The sequence below is a fragment of the Pseudochaenichthys georgianus genome, chromosome 12 (assembly GCF_902827115.2).
Source record: "Pseudochaenichthys georgianus chromosome 12, fPseGeo1.2, whole genome shotgun sequence".
Taxonomy (NCBI): domain Eukaryota; kingdom Metazoa; phylum Chordata; class Actinopteri; order Perciformes; family Channichthyidae; genus Pseudochaenichthys; species Pseudochaenichthys georgianus.
In genome coordinates, this window is record NC_047514.1 from 10,020,503 (window position 1) to 10,046,257 (window position 25,755).

Sequence of the window (25,755 nt, forward strand, 5' to 3'; positions counted from 1 at the left end):
TTATGTCTGCCAACCAGTGTTGGATACAGTGTCTCGGCTTTAAATTGGTATAAGTGTTTATTATTCTCCATTTTAATCAACATCTGATTACAAGTTATATCAAGTATCCTGGTACATAGAATAAAACCCAAAGTTCCCTCCAGAGGGAGTTTCTCTCCCACACTCCCCCCCTGCCTGAAACGCATCAATTTGACTCCTTTACTACTCTAAGCGGTTGACCAATCACAACAGAGCCGGCCAGCTAACCAATCAGAGCAGACTGGGCTCTGGTTTCAGACAGAGGGTGAAAAGAGGTGCTGCAGCACAGGCAGTATGAGAAAAATAAAGACCTTTTGAACATTAAAGCATGGAGACATGTCATAGTAAATACAAATATGAACCAAAACGAGCATAATAGGGCCTTCTTTACAATTTATTGTCACATTTCCAGATGTTGCCAGAGGTTACATAATGATGGATTTATGTGTTCTTATTCTCAGTGCTTAATAGGACCAATGCTGTGTGTTTGAAGGATTACAGTAGACTCAGTAAAATATGTTTTGGACATGTGGACAGGCCAAAAGATATTGGCAAGCTAATGCTGGTTTGGACAAGATTTTCGGAGAAGAGGAGACATGTCAAGGGAAAGCAATGATAGTGATTTATTACCCGCGAGGGGATATTCAACAATAACTTGAGGAATTGTTATCCGATGAGACCACTATATTAGCTTTGTTTTTGAAACAGTACATCCTGCAGAACCAAATTATTTGACGTTTGGTTATCAAATGAATAACTTAATGCAGCTGCACTCAAAACAAGGTGTACCTTTACCTGAATAAGACTGACAAATGCAATGTCTGTTTTCAGCAAATTGGTCAGGTCCCTGCACATTTCCTCCTGATTTCGATACATTTACTTACTTTTATATTTGGCTATCACATCTAATTATGCTCTTTCACTTCCTATGGCACGCAAATACACACATGCATAGTGTACACAGTACAATCTACATGGTATCAGTAGCAGTTATCATACTGCCCTACAGTGTTAACACTATGTTTGCAGTGAATTAAAAGCGTAATCAACTGAAAAGTATGCAAATATACAGAAGCAGAAGCCGCCTGTGCCCGCTGAAGTGTATTTGCAAAGGTAGTTGGCATGTGTTGTGCAACTGTCAGGATACAGTAATGAGTGAGTGTGTGTGGTTCATGTTCCTAATAAACGATACCGTAATAAAGTAACAAGGATGGAGAATTTTCAGTGCGTCAGCGCTGAAATGTCAGCAATCTGTTTGCCCGGGATAACTGAACAACAGCAGACCTTTTCATGTGTCCAGACAGCCAGCAAACATTTTTTGAGACGTTGACGTTAAACAAACCTAACTGATTCATCTGTAGATGTCTCAGCAGGACAACAGACCCAGCGATGAATGGGCAGATACCCCTGGTCTTTTTTTTATCCATGGCTGATGCAAGAGACCCTAATGTGTCTTTAATTTAGAACATTTGATCACATTACAAAATATCATTTAAGCCTAGTTTGTCCTGACATTGAGAATATTGTTCTGAAAGCCTGCATTTCAAGTCAAAATTCGGAAAACAAGTTGAAAAAGAATTTATTCTGAGAGAACGTCAACACTTTTACTTTTTTTTTTCCAGAATTCCAGGAATTTCAGACAAAAAGTTAAAAAAAATTTACTTCTTCAGAATTCTGTGTACAGTATGATGATCTGTGATTCAGTTTTGCCTCTTGTGTGATTGTGCAGCTTTTCTTATTTCTAGATTTCATGGTGGAGGGGAGGTCTCTTGGCGACACTTAAACAGCTTGAGGACCTGGATATTTTCAATTGTTTAAACTGTATTTTTATTATGTTGGTCTTCTGTACACTATTGCCTCTTGACCATCCTGAAATAAGGATTCCTTCTTTCTTAATCCAAAACAAGGTACAAAGGACAGATGATGTGTATGCTGAACAGCCCCTTAAAACCAATTTGGGATTTTTGATATTGGGCCATATCATTTAAATGTACTTGACCGTCTATTATCATCATCATCACTGCCTTTTTTCCCCATATATATTCTCAGATGAACACACCTCTCATAAAACAAGTGATAAGACTTGAAGTTCAACTAAAGTTCAGAGGTTGACAAAGTTCTTATGTAAAAGTCGTAATACCACAGTGTAGAAATATTCATAAAAGTGAAAGCCCTGCATTAAGAAGTGTACTATTCTAAAAGTATAATGCACAACAGCCCATTTAAAATTCAATTTTTTTGTTTTGTTAAATTATACTTATTGATGCAACGTTTTTTTGTTGTTTTACTAGCTGTAGGGCAGGTTGTGAATTTCAAAAACTGATTAATAAAGTTCGATCTTAAGCTTTTACTTAACTGATTATAGTTTGCATTATTTTCATATAGGCTAGCTTTTAGAGAAATGTGTATCAATTTGGATAACATTTCTAGAATATTGTCCATATCACTGTTTGTTTACAACACCTTTACATTTCTTATTTTGTAATATAAAGAAACTCATACAACAATTATATTAAAATATGTTTTTTTTCTCCTTACAGATTGTTGGTTTACTTGTTAGTAAAGTAAGACGTGTTTTTTGCAATTAAATAATGTACATTTTGAGATAAATGCCTTGCAATTATATATCAGAATTATGATGTTGATGATTTCACGTGTTTTTGCAGTAAAGTAAACTCAATAAATAGTACATATACTTGTTTGACGACTACACAGTGATCAAATAAATAGAGTTTGTTCGAATGGTCTCTAAACATCACTTAATACAATTGGACAGTAGTGGTTTGTTCGGTGTAACAATGTACAAATAGAAATCTAATTCCTTTCTTTCTTCTGTTTGGAAAAACTTTTTTTTAAAATAAGTAAAGTAACCTGCTCACCTGTGTCTGGCTCCTCGCCTCCGTCACTCCGACGGACCCCTTAGCGCGTGCCGGTGGCTCTTATTCCGACAGGAGAGAGGAAAAGAAAAAAAACTGCCGCGTACCCAAGTCCGATCTGCACGAGCGGCAGATGAGTGACACTGGGCGACAGTCCGCCTCGTGAGAGAGAGAGAGAGAGAGAGAGAGAGAGAGAGAGAGAGAGAGAGAGAGAGAGAGAGAGAGAGAGAGAGAGAGAGAGAGAGAGAGAGAGAGAGAGAGAGAGAGAGAGAGAGAGAGAGAAGGGGGGTCGATGACGCCACCGTGTGGCATTATTATGAAGTGACACGAAATATATTTGTTGGCTGTTGAGTATATTTAGAGAAATACATATTTAAAACATTTGCGAACCACAAAGCATTGGTACACAGAATACAAAATTAATAATAATAATTAATTATTAATACAAATTAATAATAATAATACATAAAATACCATCTAAAATAAAACATGAACAAATAGTGCAAACAATTTTAAATAGTACAAATAAGCTGTATAATAAACAAATATAAAAGGTCTATAAAATAATACACTTTAATTTTGCAAGAAAATTACAAGAATTACACATCACAGTCCTGCGTGGTAAACATTTATTTTTATAAATTGTTGTTCTTAATGTTGCTCAATTTGCATTTAACAATAACAGATTTACAATGCCATATTTACCTCACATGTTTTTTCTTCCATAGCAACCATTACCCTTACTCCCAACATGCGTGTGATGTTCTCTGTGAGGTCCAGCATCTGTCTGATCACTAGTATAGGAAAGACTGACTAAAGAGAGAGAATGGCTCCCTGTAGTCAGAGGTAAAAAGAGTTATGGCTTGATTAATCTCAGGACATGGAAACATTTAATGTACTGCTATATTGCATATATTTATGTATTTCATTATGCTTTATTTATTTATTCCTTTATGCACTGGACAGAAAGCCTATTCAATTGGTTTTATTGCAAATGCTGATTAACAAAAGGTGTGCACCATGCACATGTCCACACACAGAGAAATGTAGTAACTAATGTGTATTGTTTGTTGGTATACATTGAGGCTAAATATATGATTTGTTACTATATGATCATTCAGATGTTGGCGCTCGCTTGAATATCAATCTCAATCTTATCATGGCACTTTTTTCTATTCACAGCATTTTCTCTAATTGACTAGAAGTTGAATTCTCTTTACTCACTTATTGAACAACAAAAAAGTATTAGGCTTTTGGAGAAGAAGACTGTCAGGGAATAATTCTGTATACATGTTTGCCTTTTGCCCTCTGACGCAGATGCCCGAGCATTTTGTTGTTGTTACCAGTTTATGACCGGACAATTCTTGGTCAGAGATAGTTATTGTTGTGGGACACCTGGAACATCATCATCATCATCATCATCATCATCATCATCATCATCATCATCATCATCATCATCATCATCATCATCATCATCATCATCATCATCATCATCATCATCATCATCATCTTTATTTAAAGAGACTCTTGGTCCATCCTTCTTGGGTGGAGATGACCCCGAGCCATAAGTGACAACTAATTTGATTCAGTTTCACCAGCTGTTTAGTCTATCTATTGAAGAATGTTGATTATTACACTCTGAACTAGTTAAAACCTGGGACTACAGGAGGGTTCTTCAGAATTGATTGTGGCATCTCTATCGTGTGGTCAAACCGTGGCCCGTTACATGTCTTGTGAATTCTCCGGCCGAAGCTCCAAATAAACCGTCAGTGTTTGCCATCAAAGCTCAAGCTCTTCTCGTGTCTCTCTGAGTTCTGTATCCAATTGCTACAGAAGTTTCCCCCACAGAGACTATGGTAAGTTCCCCTTCTTGAAACCTCTGCTTTAAAAGGTCCCATGTCATGCTTTTTCGGTTAATACCCGTCCCCTTGTGTGTTGTGAAGGTTTGTATGCATGTAAACGGTCTGCAAAGTCACAAACCCTCAAAGTACACCCTGTAGCGAGTAAAACTCTAACACAGAAAATACCTGTCTGCAGAACGCCTCATTGGAGATTTCTCTTTTTCAAATGGACCAATCCGTGGAGCTGTGACGTTACGTCCGTGGAGCCGTTACGTTAAATCCGTGGATTGGTCCAAATTGACCAATCCGCTGACTTCCTCACACACACACACACTCAATCTTTTCTCAGCTGCAGCTCCGACGATTTCTCCTCCCTGAGACGGCGAGGCTGTGAGTCGGTGTGAGCACATACACAAACTCCCAGCCAGGCTGCGGGTGTGTGTGTTCGGGCTGGGTTTCACTGTGTCTTGCTGTCTCGCACGGCCACTGGGCTCATAGGGAGGGGGGGGGGGGGCAGGATCTCCAACAAGCCGTTTAGGACAGAGAGTGAATACACATAGGCCTACATAGATGTGAGAAACCAATGCGATTTTGGAAAATTGCACAATATAAATCTATTTTAGTATAGGCTACCTCAGCAATAGAATTATGATCAGTAGAAAGGGCCATGACATGGGACCTTTAATATGTTTTTATTTGTTTATATGTATACCTTTTTCTCTTTTTAAATCTTGTAGATAACTCATTTTATTATTTTCATATAGAATCGCCAACATATGTTCTGTGGGTGCTGCTTTTGTACCTGAACTGTTTTATATACAGGGGTGCACATAACTTTTTTGCCCTGGTTCTCAAAGGAGCACCTGGAGATGTTGCTTGGTGCTCATCCTTAAAATGAAATAAACCGTAACTTTTGAGGGGGTCTTGACTTTATGTGCCAGACACACGGCACTGAACACACATGCAGAGGTGAACACAGAACACACATGCAGAGGTGAACACAAGACAACATTAGCACGACCAGTAATCCTTCAAGCTGTCATCCCTACCCTCCGACTGTTCTCCTCACTGTCTTCCTCTCTGTCAGACATGGTAGCTGATGATGTAGGCCTACTACTTTCTCTCTGGTTGAGTCTTTGATTAGCTGCTTGCATCCACAAGTCAACAGCTGGTTTTGGGTCGAAAGTCTCTGTTGTCATCTTAGACAAGTGGATGTAATCAAATAAGTATGTGAACATAACCAATAACCTACCATAGCCAATAACAAATGAATGTAACTTATTTTATTTGTGTTGTTCATTCATATCTTATTTTACCTTAACAGTGCTACGTGCCGACCCTGAGTTCATATGCAACTCGCACATATCTTTCTCTCTCTCCTCTCTTTTCTCTTCTCCCTTCTCTCTCTCTCTCCCTCTCTCTCTCTCTCTCTCTCTCTCTCTCTCTCTCAATTTTGGTACGCAAATGCTTCGGAGACAGTAATAGAAACATACAATAGAAGCAGAAGTAATGCTGCAAGTGGCTTAATGACTAAGTACCAACTGAGTCAGACACATACAGTAGCGCATCACTAAATTACGGACATCACTTGAACGCGTCACACGTCAGGTTACGATTACCTGAGGAAAACAATGAGAAAGCAGATATTTGACACTCAGGTAGACTCGCGCGGATTAGAATGATTAACAGGCGATGACAGCGGCATTAACTCTGAATTTACACCGAACTTTAGTAAAGAGAACTGTCGTGTAAGCAACGACTCGTTAACAGCCTCGTTGAATCCAGCAGTTATTTTTTGTATTGTAGCGAAAGTGTGTTACCGTGAATGTCTAAACTACCAGGAAATGCCGGCGTGTCGGTGCTCGGGGACAAGTCGCTGGAGTTCTACCGGGACCCGGTGCGCTTCTGCCGGCAGAGAGTCGAGAATCACCGGAGCAGAGTGTTCCAGTGCCGCATACTGAACAGACCGACTGCCTTCATCTGCTCGGTGCAGGGCATGAGAGAGCTGCTGTGTGGTATGTGGTGTGTGTCGGTGTTTATAAGTGTGTACGCCACGGGTGAGCATCTGCATCATCAGAGGACCGCTCAAAGTGCGTGTTTGGTTGCCAACAGCAAATAAGACCGTACAAATAACATTTTAAGTGAAGGGCATTATGGGTAATTTAATTGCAGATGATTTAATATTTATTATTTAATTCCACTCATGGCAATTATTGTAAAACAAAACATACACATTAAGCAATTTGATGGAAAGGAGCAGGGAGAAGAACATCTTATTTAGCTGCCCCTCATTAAAAAAAAAAATGGTCTGTCAGTCACAGCTGCTAACATATAGGCCTACACATATAGCTTTTTGGTTTAAGTATATGTTAACACACAGACATATTACAGTGTAATAGTGTATCTATTGAGCTCATATTGTCTCCTTGTCTTACTAGCCTCAGGGTAGTGAGTCAGATTTAGGTCTCAGGCCAAGAAAACAAAACAGAAGTACCAGGAAAATCCCCCTATATATGGAGTAAAAATCACCCTGAGATTAGTCTGATCTGTCATGGGAAAGACTCGTGATGTTCCTGGAGAGAAAAAATGGGGGTTGTTGTTACTGATGTAAAGCTCTATTAAAGTGTGCTACCCTTCAAAATAATGTATTAGTTGTACAACAATATATAATAATGATATTAATTAATTTCCTATTTGTAATAACATTTTAAAATTAAAATATAAAAGCAAAACTAGAAAATCATCTACTGTAGGAAGGAATATAAGGGGGAAATAGGGGGTTAAATGAGATGAGGTAATGCATTTGTTGAAATAACATAGCTTTCCCAAACAAAATCCTTGTGCCAGAGGTATAATACAAAGGACTTATACATTTAAAAGGTTTAACATTCAGTAAAACATATTGCATGACATTTAAATGTAAGAAAAAGTAAGATTGCACTTAACATTTCAGTTGAGTTGTTATAAACTCGTTCTACCAGGGCGGTGGTGGCAAAGTCGATAGGGTGTTGGCTTGGCAACTGGAAGGTCACCAGTCTGGCAAGACCAAGTGCCGAGGTGTCCCTGAGCAAGGCATCGTTCCCTACACTGCTCCCCTGGCGCTGTTCAAAATGGCAGCACACTGCTCCTAACACTAGGATGGGTCAAATGCAGAGAAACAATTTCCCCATGAGGGATTAATAAAAGTCCATCTTCTTCTTCTACCAGGATTTCCCTTAAACACAGCCTTAAAAAAACGACTTTATATTATATAATTATATTATATATATACTCATTATATTCCTTGTGTAAACATACTGAAATCATATACCACAAGTATTTCCAACCATGACTTTATTTTTGATGTCATGTGTTGTTTAACCCTCCTGTGTTTTCGATAAAAGGATGTATTTTGCATTATTAAATTCTGGTATTTTGTTACGTTAGAACTGGATATCTGTTACACTTCCACTTCTCTTTTTGTACATGCGCACCATCTGCAGTAAACAAACTCTGACATGGGCATTGTGTGTTTGATACACTGAAATGATGTGTGTGTGTTTCAAAAATGTTTACCTTGTGTGTTTCAGAGAAATCCAACTTGTTTCTCAAGGATCCAACTGACTTGATGACCAACATGTATGGTGACACCGTTATCACCACAAATGGTAAACACATACACATGCAAAAACACAAATAGCTCAAACCAGAGCTTTCAACGTAGCAGAAATGTGTTTTACACTAGAGCAAGTTTGAGTGATATTACACACTAAAAATACATAGGTTACTGTATGACTAACATACGAAAAAATATTCTAAAGCAGACAGTACTTCCCAAGATGCATTCACTGATGATTGTAGCCTAAAAAACGAAATGCCATGTCAAAATCCACAAAAAATAAGTGCTTAAATGTAGATCTGTAGTCATGTGCATTTGTCTGTTTTAGGTGAGGAGGCATGTCTTCTCCGTCTGTCTCTCTCCAGCCTGTTCACAGGAAATTGTTTGAAATCATCAAATGATTATATCACCAGGTATTGTCACTCGTTTTAAAAAAAAAAGTAACAACATTATTTTGTATTATATGTTGTTGATGTGAATTACTTTGTGTTTATGTATGTTTGACTTGGTCTGCAACACTAATTTTAGGAAGAACTGACCAAATGTTAGATCTATGTGTCAGGGAATAATTTCCAAGGCCCATAACTTTGACCCAGTGTATCAGTTTAAACTGTCCTGACTGAGCACACGCACCTGTAACCTGGGCTGCTGTGCTCTCAGTGTGTTGTCTCCCTGTTCCTGCCTGTTGGCGTCAGCTGATAGAGGTGTTATGATTCTATCTTGTTATGCACAATGTTGATTATTCTCTCTGAACTAGCTAAATGCATGGGTCTGGGGTAGATTTCTTCAGAATTGATTGTGGCATCTCTACCGTGTGGTCAAAGCGTGGCCCGTGACATGTCTTGTGAATTCTCCAGCCGAAGCTCCAAATAAACCATCAATGTTTGCCATCAAAGCTCCAGCTCTCCTCGTGTCTCGTGTGTGGAGCAACAAATCCCTAAAATAATTATACTGTGTAAAATATAATGATTGAAATGCTGGTTTATCAAATGTTGCTTATTTATTGTCATAATGTACGGGATGTTGCAAAATGCACTGACAGTACATCATTTTGAAAAAGACTCTTGGAACTACTTCAACGTGTGTGTGTGTGTGTGTGTGTGTGTGTGTGTGTGTGTGTGTGTGTGTGTGTGTGTGTGTGTGTGTGTGTGTGTGTGTGTGTGTGTGTGTGTGTGTGTGTGTGTTTTACAACTCTTCAACTCCACAGTGTGTGTGAGCGCTGTCTGAAGGACCTCTCTATCAGGTAACACATACCTCCACCACTCTAAAAAGCATTCGCATTCATTCTTTAGGCACGTATAAAGCAGGACTGAAAATAGTTTAACAAACTAAATATAAAATGTAGCTGTAAAAAAAAAGAGACATTTGTAAAAACAGCAAGGGCAGAAAGGTGGCGAGGACATGTTAAACTGTGTGTGTGTACACGCTGAGTAAAAAATACAACTTCATGATGTGGTTTATATTTGTATTTGTTCATTATATTCAAGTAACAGGTGTGTGTGTGTGTGTGTGTGTGTGTGTGTGTGTGTGTGTGTGTGTGTGTGTGTGTCTGTGCGTGTGTGTGTGTGTGTGTGTGTGTGTGTGTGTGTGTGTGTGTGTGTGTGTGTGTGTGTGTGTGTGTGTGTGTGTGTGTGTGTGTGTGTGTGTGTGTGTGTGTGTGTGTGTGTGTGTGTGTGTGTGTGTGTGTGTGTGTGTGTAGTGGGCAGCCACAGTGTGTGTACTCTGCCTTTAAGCGTCTGGGGACAGAGTTGGTGTTGGGCCTTTTTCTGAATGTTCGAGCGGAGGAGCAGCCTGAACTCTTCCAGGAAATCAGTCAGCTCTGCACCCTGCACTGGCATGGTAGGGACACACTCATATGCTGTGTAGAGAGAGATAGATAGATAGATAGATAGATAGATAGATAGATAGATAGATAGATAGATAGGTACTTTGCTGATCCCAATTTGGGAAATGTTTGCATTGCAGCAGCATAAAAAGGCAATGTACATAAGAGAAATGAAGGCACACAAAATAAACAGTCCAAAATATTTCAGAAATTGAAATAAAATAGCATAACAAATTTAAATACAAATATAAAATACAAAATAAAAGATGAAAAATATATATACATATGGAATTTATACAAGTACACAAAAACAAAACTAATACCCTTTTATTGTGTACAAATAAGCAGCTAGGTCAGGATGCATAACTACCCTGACCTTCCTAAGTGCTCCCTCTGATAGAAAGTAAACTGTTGCACAATATCCTGTTTTTACAATACATTATTGCAAAATCTTCAACTTCCCCTCTTTTATTTCAGAACATTCAATTATGACTGTTTTCTGTGTGATGTTTCCTATCTTTATAAGTGTGCTGAACTCCTCCCCTGCCCCCCAGGTCTGATCTCGGCCCCCGTCAGCCTGAAGGTTCCTCTGTGGTCGTCTGGTTACTCCACAGCTCTGGACGCCAGAGACAAACTGATGGACATCATCAAAGACAAACTGGAGAATGACAAACAGGGGTGAGACTGCAAATGTTGCACTGTACTGTCTTAAACACACAGTTCCTTTTTTAAGGTTTTTGATCTTCCTCTGCTTAGTCTGCCCTCAGCATACTTTTAAACTGAAACCAACTTTTGTTAGTTTTTACGGGTACATGGAAACATGACTAATATCAGATATTTTGATACTACTTAAAGGTCACCTATTATGCAAAATCCACTTTTCATGTCTTTTCTACATCTCTGTGTAAAGAGATTCTGAAAGTTTCAGGAAAAAAGATTCACTCACTTTTTGTCCTGATCCATTTATATAAAAACCTGTCTGAAAATGAGCTGATCAGATTTGGGCCACTTTATGATGTCATAACGTCTTTGGCTTGTGTAACTATTAGCCAATCACCAACCACCGCCCCCCTTATCACCTGAATCTCCTCCTAGACCACCATTGTGTTCTTTTTAACCAAATATCTCTCAGAGGGGCGTGGGGAGTGGCTCCTTATTTTCATCTAAAGTAACAGACAGAGAATCAGCACTTTGGAAACAGGGCTGAAACAGAGGGGATTATGGGTAATGCTGCAATGATCTGTTTGGTATTTGGAGCCAAACACTTCAGAGACATGTTTTGTATATATTGGATAACTGTAATATATTGATGAATAACAGTATAATAGGTGACCTTTAAATCTTATTGGTAAAATCTGATGTTTTGATGCTTACTGCTCAACTTAGTGGCATTTATGCATAACTATACCCCCTCTCTGCCATAAATCAGAGGCCTTTCATCTCCTTTATGTGTGGATTGTATATAATTACTGTGATAATTATTGGTAGTGATTTGTTGATATGGCATTTTGATCTCAATAATGTTCCCCCCTCTCTGCTCCTTCTAGGTTTGTCGGCTCCCTTGGTTCCTTGCCGCTGCCAGACTCCAGTTCTGCCTCCCAGCATCTCCTGCTGTTCATCTCAGCTCTGATCCCTAAAGCTCTGGCCTCGCTGCTCACCTCCTTCACACTGGCTCTCAGTGGAGACCAGCAGGTAAACAAACAACGACTAAACTGTGCTTGCTGATAGGAAAAAACGACAACAAATTATTTATTTTTCACCTGAGCAAAAATGTGGCCTATGGAATAACTATAAATCCGTGCCATACATTAACTAGCCCTTTGTCTTTTAGCTTTTAAATGACATGAACATTTACCTCCTTGTCCACGAGCAGACCCGCCGCCGACTATTAGAAGACCCTGATTACCTGCGCTTAGTGCTGCTGGAGGTTCAGAGACTTTGGCCTCCTTTTATTGGTGGACGAAGAATAGCTGATAAGGTAGGACTGTTCACCTGGTGGCACAGTGTTTATTTGTATGTGTTGTTGAAAAAGTATTGATTACTTATCCTTTGTTAAGGTCCATGTCATGCTTTTCCGGTTATTACCCGTCCCCTTGTGTGTTATGAAGGTTTTTATGCATGTAAACGGTCTGCAAATTCACAAACCCTCAAAGTACACCCTGTAGCGAGTAAAACTCTAACACAGAAAAGACCTGTCTATGCTGTCCCAAAACGCCTCGTTGGGGATTTCTCGTTTTCTTCCTGGGTACAGTGACGTGACCATACCCAAATGGACCCATTGGTCCAAATGAACCAATCCGTGGAGCTCCTCACACTAGTGTTGCACGGTGTACCGATACTTGAAAGGTACCGCGATACCCTGCCGTTAAAAACGGTATGATTCCTCCGTTTCATTAGTATCGGTACATTAAGAATGACGGGGAAAAGTACTCCCGTGAGAAGGCGCCGTTTTAATAAGAGCCGTGTGTGTTCAGCGCTCTGCTTCCACTCCCTGCACTGCAGCCGCGCCTGCAGTCCCTCCCCTCTCAAGCACGTTCTAAGTCCCTCCCCTCTCTCGTGCACGCGGCCACGTTCTAGCTGCCAGAGCATGTGAGAAAACGAGAAGCATGGCTGCAAGTGGGAGTACAACTGCCGCTGTGCCTCGGCTTGTTGACAAAAAAGACGCCAGAAGCTAAATTTGGAAGTATTTGAGCGATATCTCTGACAGTGAGGGCAAGCCTACGGACACCACGAGGCCTGTCTGTGAGAAATGTTTTAGATCCCTGCAAACCAAGGGAGCCAACACATCAGACGTGGCTAAGCACCCGCCGACCGACATCCAGAGCTGTTTAAAGAAACTTACCAATGTGGCTAACATCTGCAATATACATTTTGTCAATAATTATTTATATTACTGTAGTATTACATGTTAATAAAATATAAAAAAAATTATATTTTATAAAACAAAAAAGTTGTTTGAGATGATGCTTAATTTTATTTAATATGAATTCTTGTCATTTATTTTGTTTATTGTTCTCATTGTTTAAAAGTTTGTGTTATGGTTATGGTTCTGGTGTGAAATAAAGCACAATAATTACATTTAAGACTGTTTCCCTTTTTTTAGAAAAGTATCGAAAAAGAATCAGAATCGCAATTCTTGACTTGGTATCGGTATCGAAACCAAAATGTTGGTATCGTGACAAAACTACCTCACACACAAACACACACACACACACACTCTCTCAGCGGCGAAACTGTGAGGTGCGCCATGTTTGGGGGTGCGGGTGCTAGTGGAGCCTCGCAGCGGCGAAACTGTGGCGCGCTTACACTGTAGGTGCGCCACGTTTGGGGGTGCGGGGGGTGCTAGTGGAGCCTCGCAGATGGGGGTGCTGCAGCCCCCTCAGCATCCCCCTTCCCGCATCCATTCGCGATATCTCGCTGTCTCGCAGATCCCACACAGCAAGCAGGAAATTAACCTAGCTCACACTGTCCCCAATGGGAAATCAATGTGATTTTGGAAAATTGCACAATCTAAATCTATTCTAGCATACCTCAACAATGATCAGTAGACATGGCCATGACATGGGACCTTTAAGTTTGAGAGATCCAGTATTACTTATAGGACCTTCTCTTCTATGAAGCCATTTTACAATCAGATTTGGTCTTTACAAATAATTGTCTGCACTGCACCCAATGTTGAAGCGTTAAGAATTTAGGTTTTGAAATGTTTTAATGTCAATTATTGTTGGAAAATGTACTGCTACTTAAGTCTTTTAAGGGTGTTGAATTAAATTAATGACACAACTAAGAAGTTTAACATTAAATCATCACAGGGTAACTTAATTTCTTACTGGGCAGAACCTGTTCTTCAACTCACTTTAGTGTACACATTATGAGAGCCTTATTTGTTCCTTTTTATGGATTTATTTTCCCCTTTATGTTTAGCGGTTTCTGCCTCACTCTCCTCTCCACTAGATGGCGACATCACATGTTACTGTGTAGATAAAATGATCTACTGTCAATGTCTTCTTACTTCTGTGTTCGGAACACTATTATAGTAAATATTATAAGTCCTGCACTAAATAATGCCAGATGGTCAATCTTACTTTTAGTTAATAGTGATTTCTTCAGATTTATTTGAGACTTTTCCTTTTGGAACGTTTTTCTGCAGGTGTGACAGAAAGTGCAGTAGAACAAGACAGGTAAACAAGTGCCATTACATTTATTAAAACTAACATGCATGTCCGTTCTCATAGAGGTCTGACTCACACTATTTAAGCAGCATATGTTTTTTAATGGCAACATGATACGTGAAATGTCATTATACATGCAACTGGCATTTATTTGGACTGGTATTAACTGCATGCCTGTTTTATAACATGTACATGCCTTGTTTATTCTAAAAATCTCCATGCAGCCATCATATCCATTTTTTTACTGACTTATTATCTATTTAAGTTTTTAATATTCTCGACCTATGACCTGTTATGTCGTGTACATCTGCGTGCTATACACATCATCAGCTGATATTCCGTAGGCCTACTGTATATTTGTTCTATATAGATTTTTATAAATGAAAGTGATTGCTTTCTGGTTTGACACCAACACTGTGAGCCAATAGAATCCCAAATGTAGCCAAAGTCCCGTCTCTTTATTGGACTGCTGCTAACCCTCGCTCTGGCTCTGTTTTGATCACAACCTCATCAAACAGACTTACATAACAGCCCAATCAGAGCAATCGATCCGTCTCTGCGATTGATTGGCTCTGCTTCCCCGGAAGGAAGGAAGGGTGTGGGGTGGCCGGAGCTTGGTGGTGGGATTGATGTGCGCTGCTGGTGACTCTGTGAAGCCGAGTGGAAAGTCATTTGTCAGTTCTGGCAAACGCACCAGTACACTCTGATTCCTGACAGACTCATTGGGATACTGGTTCCTGACTCGTGTGTGTTAGAGAAGAAAGAAGTAGGAATCCACAAGGGTCAGGATATAGAAGAATATACAAAAATGCAACATGGATTAGTTATTATCAAGGGGGGAAAGAGTTCAACAATATCTCTGCTGGATCAAGTAGACAATTTAAAAATAGTAGATGTACAAAAGTAGCTCTTTTTAAGACTACTTACAGTTGCAATTGAAGACAAAGAGCCAATATTGCCTACATAATGTAACCAAATCCAGATTAATCAAATCCTTTTTCTTTATCCTTTTTTATAGAATGTTTTTATGTTCAGCCTTTATTGATGCAGGGGGACCTTATCATTTATTACGATTACCTTATTTAGGATTGTTTTTCACTTAAAAGGATATAACAAAGTCCTTTTTTGATCTAAGACAAATGTTTCTCAATGAGGACATATTATGCTAAATTGCAGGTTCATTTTTGTATTTTGTGCCACTACTGTGACATGTCTACATGCTTTAATGTTCAAAAAGCTCTTTATTTGTCTCATACTGCCTGTGCTGCAGCACCTCTTTTCACCCTCTGTCTAAAACCAGAACTCAGTCTGCTCTGATTGGTTAGCTAGCCGACTCCTTTGTGATTGGAATAACCCAGACCCGGCGCCAGCACAAATCTAACGGAGCATATGATTTTCATGGGAGGGCACACAAAACCGTCATGTGCCGCGGCCAGTGGCGGCGCCAGAGATTTTCTTTTGGGGGTGCTGTGGGGTAGCTTGACGTGCTCAAACATTTAGGGTTTCCCATTAATGTCCCGGGCGCTACAGCTGGATTTTCTACTGCAACACTCCCCACACGCACATTCACAGTACACCCGCGACTTCTACAATGAAGGCTCGATAATCAGCTCACGGCATATAGGTGTAAGCAGGGGTAAAGTGCTATTTCTTTTTAGTGGGGGGTGGACCTAAACTCCTGGGGGTCCGGGCGCATGCTCCCTCGGGAAGATTTTTTTTTAAATATTGAAGTTAAAAGCATCAATCTGGTGCACTTTAAGAGATCTATGGATACAGATCTCAACACCCATATGCAACATAACTGTAAACAGATTTTCTTTATGGATATTTTAATAATCACTCTACGGAGCCCCTAAAGGGACATGAAAAAAAAAAAAAAAAACAGAGGGAGAAAAAAAAAAGTCAGGATAACGGGTTAGTATCTCGTGCGCACGAGAAACGAATCCGTTATCCTGACTTTATTTTTTTTTGAGAAAGTTACCGATGCACCAAGGAGGAACTGGAACACGAGACAACCATGTCTTTGCAGACTGTTATGTTTACGTGGGGAAATGACAGTGCATACATTATTTGAGATATCGTACTTAGACTTCACTTTAAGGACATTTCGGCCAGGGGGCAGCGGGAGGTGTAACTCAGAGAAGAGCAAAACCAGCGCTCAAAGAGCTTTTACGCACCGCCTACACTGTGTTACCTCATTGAACAGCTATAAATCATGAGCGGACTGGGACTAAAAAATAAACTGTCAACGGGCGGCCCACTTCGGTACCGGCCCAATGGGATCGTCCCGAACGTCCCGGTGGCCAGTACCGCCACAGGCTGTGTGTGTGTGTGTGTGTGTGTGTGTGTGGTGTGTGTGTGTGTGTGTGTGTGTGTGTGTGTGTGTGTGTGTGTGTGTGTGTGTGTGTGTGTGTGTGTGTGTGTGTGTGTGTGTGTGTGTCGTGTGTGTGTGTGTGTGTGTGTGTGTGTGTGTGTGTGTGTGTGTGCGTGGTGTGTGCAGGTACTCTGAGAGTCACGGACATTAATTCATAGATCAAAGCAGACTGGTTTACAGACTCTCCTGTTTTTTGCCAATCCGGTGCTTAAACCAATAGCTCTACACCCCTGGCCGAAATGTCCATACAATTAAGTCTGACTTCAAAATATATCTCAAATAATGTATGCACTGTCATTTCCCCACGTAAACATAACAGTCTGCAATGACATGGTTGTCTCGTGTTCCACTTCCTCCTTGGTGCATCGGTAACTTTCTCAAAAAAAATAAAGTCAGGATAACGGATTCGTTTCTCGTGCGCACGAGATACTAACCCGTTATCCTGACTTTTTTTTTTCTCCCTGTTTTCTTTTTTTTTTTTTTTCATGTCCCTTTAGGGGCTCCGTATCACTCCCCTTTTAAACTGTATTCTTATTTTACTGTCATATAGTATTTCATAACTGATTTTCATGTATTACTCTTATACAGGCATGAGAATCACTCACCTTTCGGCGAAATTCGCCGTTTTGAATCCAAAATAGATCGTTTGTGTGATTCATGTAGATCTGCAATAAAAATATTTTTGGGGTATGGGGGGGGGTCTGGGACCCGGAGTAATCTGCGGCCACGAGCTGTTATGTGCCATCATGACACGCATGGTGTTCTTTTTTTATATATTATAATGCAGCGCGAGCTGTGTGCTCGAGTCTTCCTGCCTGTCGGCTCTGCTACTCCGCGATGATGGTCTAGCTTCAGCAGCCACATTAGCTACGGGTGCGTTTGTTAATATTAACTGTGCGGTCCGGAGTCACTGTGGTACAGACTGGACCGCTGGTGAACAGCTGTTAGAACGGGCCGTTCAGGTGTTCAGAGCAGAGCTCCCTGTCGGAGCGCAGAGCGTGATGTGCACTGAAAAGTTTTTCTGTCGCAATATTATCGTTGAGCTAGCTAGCTAGCATACATTGTCACTATCTGCTAACGTTAGCTTTAGCCTTCGTTTTCTAATAGTTTTTTTTTTCATAGGCGATAAACGGAGGTGGTATAAGTATAGAGTCTTGTACTTGAGTAAAGTAGAAGCACTCAGATATTGTACTAGAGTAAAGTAGAAGGTACTCAGATCTTGTACTTGATTAAAGCAGACAGAATACTCAGATCTTGTACTTGAGTAAAAGTAGAAGTACTCAGATCTTGTACTTGATTAAAAGTAGAAGTACTCAGATATTGTACTTGATTAAAAGCAGAACTACTCAGATCTTGTACTTGAGTAAAAGTAGAAGTACTCAGGTCTTGTACTTGAGTAAAAGTAGAAGTACCAGAGTGTAGGAATATGAATACTCTGTTAGTAAAAGTACTGCATTCAAAATGTTCCTCACGTAAAAGTAGAAAAGTATTCTCATCAAATATAGTGAAAGTAGCGACAGTAAAAAGTAGTCGTTGTGCAGATTGGTCCATTTCAGAATAATATATATGATATGTTTTATAATGATTGATCATGAAAGTGTTCTCAAAGCTGGTAAAGGTGCAGCTAGTTTGAATGAATTTGTTTTCTGCAGGGAAGCTGGTGGATTTACTCCAGGTGGAACTAAAGTCTGATTCAACACTTGATTAGATTTCACATCATTCATCCAGATCTGTGAAGTAACTAAAGGTATTAAATACATGTAGTGGAGTAAAAGTACACCATTTACCTATGAACTGTAGAGGAGAAGAAGAACAAAGTAGCAAAACATTGAAATACTTAAATAAAGTACAAGTATCTCAAAATTCTACCCAAGTATAGTACTTGAGTTTATGAATTTAGTTACTTTACACCAGATGCCATAAAGATAGAAAGACTCAGCCTTGCACAGAGGCATGACAATAGATTTTAAAAATGCTCAACAGTGCTGCCAAATTATAAACTGACTGCTACACAATTAAAATAAATGCTTTTATATATTTCTATTAGATGTGACTCTTTACAATTTCTGTTATTATTAACACTGCTGCTTTAGTTGTTTTGACTGCTAAAATCCTCTGTTATTCCTCATTTTAAAGCCGATATTCCGTGGGGGCTCGGGTCCTTGTCACCTTTTCCATACCTGATGAGTTTGCATCCCTGATAATACTTAGTAAGGAGGTCATAATATTTTTGACTCATGGCTAAAGTTAAGTTTCTCCAGCTCTCCCCAGGTTGGCAAAAAAATGCATCTCAAAATGCATCAGATTGATGCTTTAAAATATGGAATATTCAAAATGTTCTTCCGGGGGAGCATGCCCCCGGACCCCCCTAGAGGGATAATATCCTTCTCACCTTTTTCACCCCTGACCCGTTTTCATGCCTGCAAAATAATTTTTGCCAGATAAGAATGACATGCGATTGCAAATCTTCATTACTACACAGTTATGTTTTAACATAAAATGATTAACAAAGATCCCAACCAGAAAGAGTTGCCCTCACCTCTGACAATACCTTTTTTATAACCTCAAACACCAGTGTTTCAAAGAAAAGCAAGTGTGATCTGGAGGGTAAAGAGTTTATGAGAAGTTAGTGTGTGCAGGGAGGCATCTAGGAAAGGCAGAGATTATTAGTATTCACGATAAGGGTGAAAAAGTAGAAGCTTCATCCAGGTGGAACTAAAATATGCAATAGTGTGTTGACTTTGCGTGCGTGCGTGCGTGTGTGTGTGTGTGTGTGTGTGTGTGTGTGGTGTGTGTGTGTGTGTGTGTGTGTGTGTGTCTTAGAACAAGAGGGGAGAGAAATGAACTCAGCAATGGCAGAGGCATCTCTCAGTGAGAAGCAGTACAAAAATAAAAAGATTGTTAAAAGATTCTCCACTCCAGAAGAGAGAAGCCGAGAGGAAACACCAAACAGTGATCCTGTTCTGTGGCAGTCCATTAGTGCAGCTACTAATGGATGTAGTGCAAAGGTGAATTAAAAGGGCAACAAATGGGTAAGTGGTCTTTTTGCCCCTAGGTGAATCCTTTCAATAAAAAGCTTAGTGAAAATCCACTAGGGGAAATTTTATTAAAAGTGGAACAAATGTTTTAATATGTTATTAAAAAAGGTTTTTTAATAACATATTAAAGCATATAAGTTGCGTTATTGCAGGTAACATTGTGTTTACATGTTCTAAAATGTCATGACAGACACACCTGCTTTAAAGTCTTTGAAATACAAGCGTTTTGATAATAAAAGGTACAAAAAAAAATGCTAAGCACATTAGCAGTACGTTTATCCAACAAGGTTCAGTAATGGTCACTTAGGAGAACATCTTACTTTCCAACTCTCAGTGAATTATCAGTTTTCAGAAGAGGATATAAAAATGTGATTTCTCCTTCTGTGTGTGTTTAGAACTCCACGCTCGCAGGGTTTCATGTCCCAAAGGATTACGGGGCGATCTATATCAGCCACTCCGTCCACCGGGACCCGGAGGTGTTCCAGCAGCCGGACGACTTCCTGCCGGAGAGATGGAGCGGGAGGTAACGAGCTGAGATTTGTTGTTTAGTGTTTCTGTTTATTAAGCTTAGACCTCTTGTCGGATATTGGATTGTGGTGCGTACTCCTTACAGTAAAGAGATACAGAGTTAATACATTCAAGATAAAGGAAAAGGAAACACAGCACAAGTAGTAATTGGAATTCAAAAGAAAAATGTATGAGCTTTAGTGTTTTTACATGTATGTGTAGTGTATATTATACCATTTATACACCAATCAATGTTGATGAACCCATCAAAACAAGAACAATATAATCCTCCCTCTCTGTGGGTATTGTGATGGCACTCAATACAAATCTATGCAGCTACAGTCTATATACAATGAATTAATATACAATACACCGTGCTGAGTTATATATTTGACCATGATCTTGCCCATTTCATGAGTCCTGATCAGATTGCAGGTTGGCAACAGTTTGTGTTTTTTCTAGATACATGAAATGACATCTATTCATTTAATCATAATATTATTTCCATTCAAAGCAGACTCATAATATATTCAATCTAAGTGTCTTGACTGCAGCTTGCTTCATGATTCTGTATTGTAAAATCACCCCACATATACGCATGCCCACATTGTTGCCATGGCAATCGATAAATTAACACAAATATGACGGGATCACTCTCACATATACTGTAGTGCACGGTGAGATAGCTATAACGATTGGATTTGAGGAAAACAATACTAAGGACACACATGTTAACAGTTTTTGTTTTTCATCTCTCACTCGTTCTGCTACCTGCTCTGGTTAAAAAATGGAACCTGATATTTACCAGTTAACTCTCTCATTGAACCGATTTTCTATTCATCCACTCTATCCATTCACCTTTTTATTCTCATTCATGCTTGTTCATTCAGGCGACAGAGCAGCAGGGTGGGGGGAATCTATGAATGTATGTATGTAGGTAGCTGCTGCCATGGAAACTAGTCACCTGACACCTTCTTTACCAATAGGGATTCCCCCAGGTGTGTGTGTGTGTGTGTGTGTGTGTGTGTGTGTGTGTGTGTGTGTGTGTGTGTATGTGTGTGTGTGTGGTGTGTGTGTGTGTGTGTGTGTGTGTGTGTGTAGTGTGTGTGTGTGTGTGTGTGTGTGTGTGTGTGTGTGGTGTGTGTGTGTGTGTGTGTGTGTGTGTGTGTGTGTGTGTGTGTGTGTGTGTGTGTGTGTGTGTGTGTGTGTGTGTGCAGGGTGGGGGAGAACGATATCATGTGGAGTCGGATGGTATGCAGAAAAATGAGTCAGAGATGATCCTATCCTGCTGAGTGATTCCTCTAAAATAAAAATGTCCTCTTTTAGTCTGGGGCTTCCCTGTTAAATATAACCACTAAAATCATTTTAGTGGCATTGACAAGTAAAAAGAAGCCCCCCCACACATTTTTAACTGCATCAGTTTAGGCATTTTTTTCCCCCATTATCGTAAAGCAGTGTCTGATTGTCCTCTACTGCTTGGTGAACATTTGTCAAGGTCAAACAATGATTCAGTTTATAGAACAACGATTTATTTTACAATTAAATGTGTTCTTCAGCCAAACCTAAATCACTAGGTCACAAGGTGGATATATCAAGGTCAAAAGTACATTTCCTTTTTTATTATTATTCATCCATTCAAGATATTCTTTATAGCCTCAACATTCTTTCACTAAAAGACAAACACATATTGATGAATACATTAGAATAATAATATTTAAAAAATATATTCATTATTATATTTGGAAATGCATTACACTTTAAAATATATAGATAATGGAAGATATTTGTGCTGATCTGCTTATGCATGACACAATTAATGGTAATGGATAACATTTAAAATTGACTGAAGTCTATGTTAATGACATAAATCTATGAATGGATAGACGGGTAGCTGCTGCCATGGTAACTATCTACCTCATACTGGTTTTTACCAATGGGGATTCCCTTTGCGCTTTGTGTTGGTGAGGGGCGTGTGAGTGTGTGTACATCCTGCCCTTTCCCTTGGGATGGGGTATAGAAATGAGTCATAGGAGGAGACATTATGATGTAAACTCTAGCAAGGATGTAGAAAAATATAACAAAAATAATAACAAACGTAACATTGGCATGCCCTAAAATTGTATTCATAGCTCAAAACATGATACTTCAGGATAAGTCTTGTGTTGTATCATTTAAAGTAATAAAATCCCAATAAAAACAGTAGCACATCTTTCTGTGTAGATCTACATTGTGGTCAAAAGCTATTCAATTGAGCCACACTAATGATCCTTCATTACAATTAATAACTGTTAAGTTTGCTTTAATCCCAGATACTGCTGCCGTAAAAACTCATCAATAATTTACTTGCAAAATATTTAATTAATCATGAACTTTCAAACAAATTATCGTTTATATTTGCACCTTATTACCTGCTATATTTTATACTTTTGGGTATATTAATTTCATTTGAACTTGTCAGGCTGTTTGAATTTGATTCTAATTATTATTTTTCTTTACATTTATAATAAGGACGATGATTTTGATAACAACACAAAATTGATAAACTCAATACTTATTACCAAAAAATGCCCTCTTTGGTCCGTTTGAGTATTTCTTTACTAAAAACGAAATTGTTCATCCTATTTTTTTATGGAATCCAACTGTATCTGTGAGCTGTTTGACTCTGGGATGGGAGATACAATAATTGTATATGCAGGAGTTTGGATTTATATATTGTTCTAGTATGTGTTCTAGTTACGTGTTCAAGTATGTGTCTTAATTGCTGCTCAAACCAGTGCATCTCCCCCAGGATATTCCTGTCTGTCTGTCTGTTTGCTGTATGTACTCTTCAAACCCTCTAATTACCTTCCGGTCTGTTTCCCTTTCCTCCTACCTGCCTCTTTCTCTCTCCATCTGTCCGTCTTCCTGGAGACTCTCTTCCTGTCTGCCTTGATAGTTGCCTGGCTCCTTTCCTTGCCACCTGGCCGTTTGACTTAATGACTGCAGTCCTGTTACATAACAAGCCCAACCTACAATAACTACATTTAACCACATCATCTGTGTGTGCTTCTGTGCCATAATTGCGTATATTGTTTGCTCGTGTGTGTGTCGTATCATGGGTCTGTGTGTGTGTGTGTGTGCTTTTCCAGTTGGAGGCTAATAGTAGAGCCGGCAGGTTAACATCCTTTCAGCCAAACGCCCACACAGGCTCCGGCCGTAGACAAATGGATCGGAAACCAAACACTGATACAAATCCAAGCTACTGCAGCAGGTTGTGTTACTAGTTTTAAATACATCTCAGAACATGGGAGTTTCCTTTTTGTCTACACAAAAAAGCTTAAATTAACATTTAAATATCAGCAAAGATAGCAAATTAGATTTTGGTTGCTAGATACGTTTTTCTCCTATTCTATAAATAAACCACTGTATGCATTTAAGTCTTTTTAGAATGTTACCATGGTTATGTATAGGTGTTTCATGGGCTGTGTTTTAATGGAAGAATATAACTGTACGTATCATTCAGGAATTGTTCTATTCATTTAAACTTTGTAGACATAGGTGGAAGAAGTACTCTGATCCTTTCCTAAGTAAAAGTAAACATCTTAAAGCCTTATAATACTCCATTACAAGTAAAATCCCTGAATTTAAGAACAGCGACATTTCCTTCAAGTATCAAAATAGTATTCAGTATGCAGAACGGCTCATCTTTCAAATCCTGGTTAGATTAGTAGTACAAAACTGTGTCCTATCATATTATCATATTATGTTTTTGAATATGTAAATAGTAGCTACTAACTATTAGTGTTAAATGAATGTAGTGTAAAAAGTAGTATGAAAGTGAAATACTCAAGCAAAGTACAAGTATATCAAAATAGCACTTACGTAAGTACGAGACTTGAGTACATTTTTATATTTATAATCCATCACCGATAGTAGATCGGATGTTTTATTTTACAACTTTGTAATTTCCTAAAATGTCCTTAAAGTTTGCTAGAAATAAATATATAGTATAAATTGAGTTCGAATAAGTTGAATTTACAATTGATTACCAGTTAGTTTTCAACTTCTTCATTGTATATAGAATTATTTATATATATATATAAAAGTATTTGATCTCTATGAGCATATATGGGCACAAAGTCAGATCTGGTTTTTGAGCATTTTTGACTGTTAAAGCCAAGAAATATTCAATGTTATTCTTATTAGCCTCAAAGCTCTGCTGTGGCGTTTGAAACTGCTTTGTTTTCATACTTTATAGTAAGAACAAATAAATGATACTGTACAATAGATGAGACTTCTTTCATTGCCTTGCGACCCATTGAGCATATTTGATTCACATAGACTCATGCTGGACTGCCTTGCAAATCTTCCTCTCTCTCCCTGTCTCAGCCTTGTACAGTATGCTGCACATCTTGCTGTTTCAGGATGAACCTAATCGTACATTAAACCATAAGACAGATGCTACAGAGAACGCTCCCTTCTCTCTATCTCTCACAAACACAAAGCCTCTCACACACTGGACCCAGACGATACACACGGCTAATGCTTCCTGTTTGCCTTTAATCAGAGCTCAGGTTTCAGGAAGACAGGATGCATTAGTGGTGAGAGGGGAAAGAAGGCCTGCATAAGAAGCCTGTTGACAAACCTGTCGGATGGAAACAACCAGAATCTCTTTTTTAGTATATTTTTTAAAGAATAATTATAAAGTTAGAGTGATATGGCGGAGAATCAGAGAGTCAGCTTGTGTCAAGTTGTTGACTCAGGCCTGCGTTGTGACGTTTATTTCTGTCCATGTGATTTTCTCTTGATGCTCAAAACAGAACTAACTAGCTCTCCAAATATAGCATTTAGAGAGCAACGACTTCAGTCAAGGCCAATGACATGCACTTTGGATTGTCCTATTTATCCAGTTCGAAGTCGTTTCAACATCAGTGTGTTCATCATTTGTAAAACATAATAGACACTTAAAGCAAGATTTTTTGTATTCTAATTGTTCATTTTGGTGTGGTTGTGGTTGCGACAAGTTCAAAAATAAAGTTATACTCTATAGGTTCTTTTTTATTCTTTGTTGCACCAAGCTCTTCCATGATTACATTTGCAGAACATTGGGTTTGGGGACTCCCTTAACCCAAGCTTAGCTCAGGCCACAAACACAGATACTGCAGATATATCAGCAATCGCCAATAGGTTGGTTAAAGTTGGCGGGTTAGACAGGGAAATTCAACATATAGTCCAAGCCTAGTGTGCTAGAATGTTCCCTTCCCACATCCGCATTCATTTCTGAATGAGATATAAACAAAGTGTACTTCTATTAATGCTGGCACAACATTTTTTGCATTGCTATCTGTTACCACGTATTTCTTGTATTGCAGGAACGCAGGCCAGGAGCACTTCCTGTGTTCATTCGGCAATGGACCAAGAAACTGCATTGGAACTAAACTTACAGATGTCTTCCTTAAGGTGACTTTATTTCTTTGCTCAAAACCCTGTCACAAACACACACACAAACACACACTGTCTACTGGAC

At 39.1% G+C, this 25,755-nt stretch overlaps 2 protein-coding genes across 4 annotated transcripts in view; one reads left to right on the forward strand and one right to left on the reverse strand.

Annotated features, from left to right (window-relative positions):
- Nucleotides 1-3,031, reverse strand: part of LOC117456428 (5-hydroxytryptamine receptor 4) — a 57,335-nt gene extending 54,304 nt beyond the window's left edge. The window contains exon 1 of the mRNA XM_034096313.1: nucleotides 2,898-3,031. The gene's annotated coding sequence lies outside the window, so the exon portion shown is untranslated. The remainder of the gene's footprint in view (nucleotides 1-2,897) is intronic.
- The window catches only part of LOC117456429 (putative cytochrome P450 120), an 88,464-nt gene that overhangs the window by 57,210 nt on the left and 5,499 nt on the right, over nucleotides 1-25,755 (forward strand). For 2 of the 3 annotated variants that reach the window (XM_034096315.2, XM_071204972.1), the window contains exons 3-11: nucleotides 8,305-8,382; nucleotides 8,662-8,746; nucleotides 9,541-9,576; nucleotides 10,033-10,172; nucleotides 10,713-10,836; nucleotides 11,706-11,850; nucleotides 12,032-12,136; nucleotides 20,138-20,265; nucleotides 25,601-25,688. In XM_034096315.2, coding sequence (XP_033952206.1) covers nucleotides 8,343-8,382; nucleotides 8,662-8,746; nucleotides 9,541-9,576; nucleotides 10,033-10,172; nucleotides 10,713-10,836; nucleotides 11,706-11,850; nucleotides 12,032-12,136; nucleotides 20,138-20,265; nucleotides 25,601-25,688 — 891 coding nt within the window. In that variant the 5' untranslated portion in view covers nucleotides 8,305-8,342. Of the gene's footprint in view, nucleotides 1-6,276; nucleotides 6,751-8,304; nucleotides 8,383-8,661; nucleotides 8,747-9,540; nucleotides 9,577-10,032; nucleotides 10,173-10,712; nucleotides 10,837-11,705; nucleotides 11,851-12,031; nucleotides 12,137-20,137; nucleotides 20,266-25,600; nucleotides 25,689-25,755 lie in introns of those variants that run through there. The other variant, XM_034096314.2, reaches the window with a different exon arrangement.